Source organism: Lactuca virosa, chromosome 8, assembly GCF_052849685.1.
Source record: "Lactuca virosa cultivar CGN04683 chromosome 8, Lactuca_virosa_CGN04683_v6, whole genome shotgun sequence".
NCBI lineage: Eukaryota > Viridiplantae > Streptophyta > Magnoliopsida > Asterales > Asteraceae > Lactuca > Lactuca virosa.
The window spans coordinates 89,265,341-89,273,915 of record NC_136433.1 but is presented as its reverse complement, the minus strand read 5'-3'; the positions used below and the strand labels follow the sequence as shown (position 1 = coordinate 89,273,915).

At 32.4% G+C, this 8,575-nt stretch overlaps 1 protein-coding gene across 1 annotated transcript; it reads left to right on the top strand.

Annotated features, from left to right (window-relative positions):
* Nucleotides 1-6,465: 6,465 nt before the first annotated feature.
* Nucleotides 6,466-8,351, top strand: LOC145130609 (zinc finger BED domain-containing protein RICESLEEPER 2-like). Its single transcript, XM_079065385.1, has 2 exons — nt 6,466-8,226; nt 8,310-8,351. The coding sequence occupies exons 1-2, from the start codon at nt 6,595-6,597 to the stop codon at nt 8,349-8,351; spliced, it is 1,674 nt and encodes a 557-aa protein (XP_078921511.1). The 5' UTR covers nt 6,466-6,594.
* The last annotated feature ends 224 nt before the right edge of the window (nt 8,352-8,575 follow it).

The following is an 8,575-nucleotide window of genomic DNA, read 5'->3' as shown; positions in this document are numbered from 1 at the left end:
ATACATTTATTGATATTTAACACAAAATTTATATAAAATATACAATTTAATATAGTTTATTTTTAGTTTAATACATAAAAATCATAACATAACATAATACAATTCAGTATACACTAATTCACATATTTAAAGAAGTTAAATCCAAACTCTACAACCAACTACCGCACCCCACCTATAACCACTTATGTCACCGTCGTCATCATATTTCCTTCCAAATCAGATCTGTATATAAAATCATTGATTGATAGCTTAAATACTATATTCACTATTTAATAAATCAATTAAATTACTTATTCGTGCAAAATAATTATAAAAACCAATACATTCTTACATATTTATACAACAGAAAATTAAATATATTCACATGAAAATTAATACAAACATTCATACATAAATCATTCATATTTTAACTTTAAAAAAAATCCATTAAAAATTCACATCGTAATAACAGTTCAGTATACAAAAGTCACAGCTTAATATAATAAATTCACTGTTTAATGCACAAATATTATACATTCACAGTCATATTCTCAATTTAAAACTTACATATATACCTTCAGATTTATGTGCCAGTGCTTCTTTCAAAGTTTATCTACACAAATATTCACAATTTAAGTATTACATACTTTATTCAAAATTAGATAAAATCATATATGTGTATAATGTTTCTTTAATCTTATATTTAAAGAGCAAAAAAATTATAAAAAAATCACAGCTTAATACCAGTCAATTCACATATTAATACAGTAATTTCACAGTTTAATATAAAAAGTTCACACCTTAATATAGTCAATTCACAATTTTAAACAGAAAATTCACAGCTTAATGCAGTCAATTCACAGTTTAAAACACAAAAATAATAGCTTAATACAGAAAATTCACAGCTTAATGCAGTCACTTCACAATTTAAAACACAAAAATAAACAACTTAATATAGAAAATTCACACTGTAATACAAAAAAGTATGCATTCACAACCATATTATCAACTTAAACATTTTAATACAGTCAGTCATAGTTTAATACACAAAATTTATAGCTTAATAAAATTAATTCATAGTTTAATATACAAATTTCACAGCTTAGTATAGCCAATTTACAAATTAAACAAAAAATTCACAGTTTAATGCATTCAATTCATAGTTTTAAACACAAATATCACAACTTAATACACAAAATTCAAAGCTTAATACAATAAATTCACAGTTTAATACACAAAAAGTATGTATTCAAAACTAAATTCACAGCTTAATAACTTACCAAATTTCATTGAGGCATTTCATCAAACACCTTGTATGCATCATTTTTTCAGAACTTCCTTTTGTAAACACCATCAGTGTAAACCCCATACACAAACACACACACACATGCCAGATCTAACTTGAAAATGCACAAACAAATCAGATTTGGTGTCGATTTGGTGGTGTTTTGACCAAAGATAAGAGAGATAGAAATAAGGAGAAGGAGGCGACACATAATAGATCTGGTACAAATCCGAAAAACATTTCGTCGGTGACGGAACAGATCATAGAAAAAAACAAGTTCAAGAGTTCTAGAACAAAACGAGTTCAAGATTAGCACCTGTAGGTTGAGATGATGACTGTGATTTGTGATTTATGATGCTCCTAATACAAGACCAATGGTGTGAAAATAGATCTGATGTACATCCAATGACGAAATTATGAAATAGAAAGAAAAACCTTTGCAAAATAACACTAAATTCTCATATCTACATCTGATCTGAGTAGACTTGGTGTGAATAAAGATATAGGCGGTCTCCAGTGTTCGTTTGAAGAAAGAAGTAGATCTGGAGGTGGTCGGACATCTTGAGGCGAAAGAGCTTCATGCTCCGTCAGATATGTTATTCCGATGAAGTGGATTAGAGAGTTTTTCTAATGCTTCATCAAATCTAAAACATTAGAGATATGGAGAAGAAGCATATTCAGACTTCAAAATAGTGTTTTCTAGGTGTTCCGGCGAAGCAAAGTGGCTGATGGTAGGCGACGGTTGGTGCTGGTGAGATAGATGACGGTGGAAGGAGGCGACACTCGGTGGTGATGGAAGATCTGAAGGCGGAGGCTCTAGATCCGAAGGAAAAGTTTCTAGATCCGGATGAGAAGGCTCTAGATCTGAAGGCGACAGCTCTAGATCTGAAGATCGTTGTCTGTCGGCGACGGCGACGGTGTCGGCGGTAGTGTCAACGATGGTGGTGGTGGTCGGCGATGGTAGAAGGTAAGAGATAGAGAGATAGAGATTAGAGAATGAGAGAAAAGTTGTCTTGTCATAGAATAATGATCAAATATATGCCTGATGAGTTAAGTTATAAAAATACATTTGACAAAAAATACCCTTTTGGATTCTTAAGAGCAGATTGATTGTCGCAGAAAGAGGAAAATGGTGATCATAACCCAAGATATGATAAAGCAATTCTAGAATCTGATTGAAGCAAGTTCATGTTTCTCTCTCTAAAAGCCTCACATTTCTCTTCATTTCAGCAGTTGACGGGCCTATCAAAATCATATATGAGGTTCATTTTTTTCTATGTTTAGTTGTTTGCATCTATTGTTAGTATAATTTGTAATATTTGTTGACTCAACTCCAATCCCCTTTTATAATTTTCAATTATTTTTCGTGATCTAAATCGCTAAGTTCAAATCAAAGTCAACGTTTGATTCTATTCTATCAAACGAACCATTTTCATAAAATCTCAATGCATCAAAGCATGTAAAATCTTCAAATTTATATGGTCTCGGTTAAATTAATCATAATTACTGCTCTAATTTGATCTTCATTACTAGAATTTGCATCAAGGATATCCAATTGAGATATTATTCGATTTCTTAAAGCATGAGGCATAAATATCTCCAAAGCTGATAAAATGGTTAACTCAACCTCATATACTTACTATATAGTGAATGCACTGTATGTATTTTCCGTTTGCTAGAAGGTTTTTCATTTCTCTACACTTTTGACGAAAGACTTCAAGTTCTTTTCTACATTTGAGTCTTAAAGTTTGAATCTTTCCATATCGTGAAGCCACTCATGCAAGGAAGAACAAGAAAGAAGGTCCAAGTGCTTTTGGTTTTTGGGAAATATGACCTCTTGAAGGTACTTTAAGAGAGAAAGACTCAACCATTTCTAAATCGATTACCTTGTATAGAGTCCCCCTCTTCTCTCACGTATGTATGAAATAAAACAATATCTGTACTTACGAAGATGAGCATGTCTCATCTTGAAATTTGATTCACAACAGGTGTGGTGGGTGACTAATATGGTTGGTGTTTGTTGGAGTTAGTATGTGCCCATGAACGAAATCAAAATTGTGTGTGCCTAGAAACAAAATTGAAAAAGTTTTACCCTAAAATTTGTCCAGAAACTCGATGAGTTTGCGGAAAAAATACATAAACATGAAGTCATTATATGTGTATGTGTTTGTCAAGAACCAAAAAAATTAAAAGAAGGTGGAGTTAGAAGGGAGAAGACGAGAGAGAGACAGAGAGAGAGAGAGAGAGAGAGAGAGAGAGAGATTATATATATATATATATATATATATATATATATATATATATATTAAATAAGACACGAGTTCATAAATGGTCCCTATGGTAGGAAATGATGGAAATGCCCTCCGAACATTATAATCAAATAATAGTTAACAGCGAAAAGCTAATGTAAGTAGCAAAAAGGATCGTTTGTTAAACGTTTTGAAACCACTAGGGCCATCTAGGAGGTTTTTTGAACTTAGAGACTATATGCCAGATTTCTAGAAAGAACACGGACCATTTATGCTGTTTTCTATAAGACTATATATATATATATATATATATATATATATATATATATATATATATATATATATATATATATATATATATATATATATATATGACTGAGTTATTGTGGTAACTAAAATATTTGTGAGAACTTGATAACTCCTAATCCGTTCATCATTTTTCAAAAGCAAAACTACCAATATTATAGAAATGTAGCGTCTAAGCTATATTTAGGATCAAATAAAGATTTGACTTTCTTTTTTATTTTAAATTTGCATGTATACAGATTTGAATGTATATATATATATATATATATATATATATATATATATATATATATATATATATATATATATATATATGCATGCATACATATTTGCGTCCGCGGTCCAAAAATATGCGTTCATGCATATTTAGATGTGTGAGTATATATATATATATATATATATATATATATATATATATATATATATATATATATATATATATATATATATATATATATACATAGCTTGTCAAATCTTTTTTAGCATTGATATTTCTTAGACGTTGAATATCGTTAATATTTATTGTTTGGTTTTGAAAAATGATGAGCGGATTATGAGTTCTCAAGTTCTCAGAAATCTTAAAATTTTCTAAGGAACTTATATATATATATATATATATATATATATATATATATATATATATATATATAACACAGAGAGAGAGTGAGAGAGAGAGAATGAGAGAGTTAGGTTCATATGTTCTCTACATCTATTGTGTGAATATATTAACCAATCGGAATTTAGGAATAATGAAATAATTAATAAATCTTATAAGGATAATTATGTAATTTACCATATAATAATCATAATAAAACCCTTAAATCATGGACATTACCAAAAAAATCTCTTTTGACCAACTCTTTTACCTAACCTCCCATATGATTATGTATTACTATCTCCTCCTATTTTCTTACTGACTGATGAAAACTTAACATCCTATGACCGAAGAAGGAGGGCCGGAGCTGCCAGCCTGCCAACCGTCGTCAGCGACGAGGCCGTCGTAGCCAAGGCACGAAAGTCTGGCCCTTTTTTGTGCGATTCAGAGATAGAAATAATGATTTCAGTGATGACCCTTCTATTTCGTTTTCTTGTTCTCGCCTTCTTCCCCCGTTATTAAATCAATGATTTTCTAGAACAGTTTTTTTTTCGAATTCATGTGCAAGATCAGGGGTGTAAGCGAGACAAGCCAACTCGTGAGAAACTCGAGACCGACTCGAAAAATACTCGAAATCGACTCGACCTTAATCGAGCCGAGTTCGAGCTCGAGCTACTCGGGTACCTTATCGAGCCGAGCTCGAGTACTAAAATACTCATCTTGTACGGCTCGCGAGCTTAGTCGAGCTTAATGTAATTTACATATATGCCATTTTTTTTTAATTTATAAATTCTTAATCATTAATAACATAATAAAAAAAACTAAAAAAAAAATGCCTGATAAGTGATATCCCTATCCGTCGATCCATGATCCATCTAAAGTCCTAATTCCCAAACCCAAAAAAACCCTTAAACCTTCATTCCCTTAGCTATCGGTATCGGCTATCGCTAATTCGCTATTCGCCTTATCCCCTGAGGCCCTGACCCCTATCGTTCGTTCAGACCTTCAATCCTTCACAATTCGAAAAACGCAGATCGCCGTTCGCAGATCGCCGGCACCTCCTGCACTGCTCCACATACCAGTTGCCGCCTGCCGGTGCACTATCTGTGCTCGTCGCCGCTGGTCCACCATTCATAATCGCCGGCCTTTAGTTCATCGATTGTTGCTGACTGCTGAGTAAGAACGGAGAACGAAACATACATACATACGATTGAATGTAAGTCCATATTTCTTTCTTTTTCTTACAGCAATATTCGATTTCTTTTTCTTACAGTAATATTCGATTTCCAGCTTTTAGTTCCTTTTGTGTCTTACAGTAATAGTCCATGTGTATGTAAGTGATAGTCTCTTACAGTAATCATTTGATTTTTAATCTGTAATCTATAAAACATGATAATTGTTTGATCTTATTATGTGATTTAAGAATTCAAAAGGGAAAAATTGAGTATGGGAATTCGAATTACATACCTGAATAAGATATATTGCAGATGTGATAACAGAAATCTTGTTTGGATCTTGTCATTATTAAGCCATTAGTACTTTCATATCAGTTTTATTACCATTTAGGCTTACACAAAAAAAAATTAATTTATTGTTTCAGTATCATGCAAGCTTGCTGAACACTGTTTATGATTCTGATTCTGGATTTCTGTTGCTAAATTTTAAGATAGAACAGCTCAATTCTTTTCTTTTTGTTGGCTGAAATATTAATGTTTTTTTGTTGGCTGAAGTATTAATGTATTTTTTTGTGTGGTAACTTTTCTGATTTGCAGATGGAATCAAACACACCTTCTGATATTTCATCAGCTCCAAACTCGCAACAAGAGAATGATGGTTTGGTAAATGACAGAAACACCCATTCTACAAACAATGAAGAAAATGCAGATGAAGGGAGTTCCCATTTTCAAAAGAAGAAAAGACCAAAGACTTCTCCAGTATGGGCAGATTTTACTGAAGTTAAGATGCCTAATGGGACTATGAAAGCACAGTGTAGATTTTGTAAAGGTCGACTCGCCATAATATCAAGCTCGAGTACTAGTCATTTGAAACGACACTTGAAGACATGTGGCCCAAAAGCAGCTCATGACTTGAAACAACAAAAGATCACTTGGCAAGCAGCTGATTCAGGATGCAATCAAGAAAAACATGTCACTCCCGCCCTTACTGATGGAAAGTTTGATATGATGAAAATGAGAGAGTCTGTTGCGCATTGGATACTTATGCACGAGCATCCTTTCACAATTGTTGAAGAAGAAGGATTTAACATGATGCAAAAGCGTGGAATGCTTGAATGGGAAAATGTCTCACGTGTTTCCATTAAAAAAGACTGCGAAAAAGTTTTTGAGATAGAAAAGAACAAGCTGAAGAATTTATTAAAGTCTATTTCAAAGATTAGTGTGACCACGGATATGTGGAAGTCTACCAATCAGAAAATCGAGTATATGGTTCTTACAGGCCATTTTGTTGATTCTAATTGGCAATTACAAAAACGTGTTCTTAGCTTTATTCACTTACCTCCTCCTCATCGCGGGCTTGAGATTGCTGACAATCTTTACAAGTGTTTTAAGGATTGGGGTATAGAGAATAAGGTGTTCACTATTTCCGTTGACAATGCCTCAAATAACGATTCGGCTGTTAGGATCCTAAGTGAAACTTTTTCAAGGGTTAAAAAGTTGCCTTGTGGAGGAAAGTTGTTTCATGTACGTTGTTGTGCACACATCTTGAATCTTATGGTTCAAGATGGACTTTCTAGAATTAGCTATATTATTGAGGATATTCACGAAACTGTCACGTTTATCAATCAAAATGAAGGGAGACTTAATTTGTTTTCTGAGATTGTGCAACAGTTGCAATTGCCACATAGAAAACTTATTCTTGAATGCAAGACAAGATGGAATTCAACATATCAAATGTTGTCGGCTGCAATCAAATTTAAAGAGGTGTTTCCAATGTACAAAGAAAGAGAGCCACGCTATCTTTGTTGTCCTAGCAATGATGATTGGTTGAAGGTGGAAAAGGTATGTGAAATCTTAGAAGTTTTTGACTCTGCGACTAATATCATCTCTGGGAGTGAGTATCCGACTTCAAACTTATTTCTTAATGAAATTTTTAGAGTGAAAGTTTTGTTGGATAAGAAGTTTGAAGATTCTAACGAAGATGAGTTTGTTCATGACATGGTTAAGTGCATGAAACTAAAATTTGATAAATATTGGGGAGATTGCAACTTAATGATGTCTATTGGTGCTATTTTAGATCCTAGGTGCAAAATGAGGGTTATTGAGTTTTGCTTTCCTAGGATGTATCCTGAAAATGAAGCTTGTGAAAATATAGACAAAGTGAAAAAAGCTTTATATGAATTGTATAAAGAATATGCAGATGAGTATTACTCTAGTAGTGGTGAAGGAAATGGCGAAAGTGTTGGTTTAAGAGGAAACAATGTGACTATTCAAGCTTCATCTTCTGGTTGGTCTGAGTTCGCTCAATTTGTAAGAACAGTTGAAAATATACAACCACAAAAATCCGATTTAGATAATTATCTTGAAGAGAGTTGTTACATTTGTGAAGAGGATCCAATACCATTTGATGTTTTACAATGGTGGCGGTCAAATTCGTTAAAGTATCGTATATTGTCACGCATGGCTCGAGATATACTTGCAATTCCTATCACCACTGTTGCATCGGAAGCTACTTTTAGTGCGGGTAGTAGAGTTATTGACACATATAGAGCATCCTTGGCTACTGAAACGGTAGAAGTCTTACTTTGTGGTGGAGATTGGTGTCGAAGCCTCTATGGTTTGAAAAGAAAGAAAAAGGCATGATTATTTGTTTTTCATCACCTTTAATGTGTTTTTATAATTTCAATTATATTTATTATTCTTGTGTTTATACATTTCAGAAAGAGAAGCAACAAATGGAGATCAATCTTCCCATTCTATGATAAGTAAGTTTATTTAAAATGTTGAAAACAAATTTTTTTTTTTGCTGTTTTTTTTTCTCTTTTGCAGCTTTTTGTAGTTTTTTTACTGTTTTTATGGTTTTTGGTAGTTTTTTATTGTTTCTTTTGCAGTTTTTTTTTTGTTGTTTTTATTGATTTTTATGCTGTTTTTAGGTTAATAGTTGTTAAATAATTGTTGTTTGCTGTTAAATATTTTTTTTGCTGTT

Bases quoted from the DNA above. Each gene is read 5' to 3' on its own strand.
- LOC145130609 (XM_079065385.1), top strand. From the start codon at position 6,595: ATGATGAAAATGAGAGAGTCTGTTGCGCATTGGATACTTATGCACGAG. The intron at 8,227-8,309 runs GCATGATTATTT...TATACATTTCAG, and splicing joins GTTTGAAAAGAAAGAAAAAG to AAAGAGAAGCAACAAATGGA.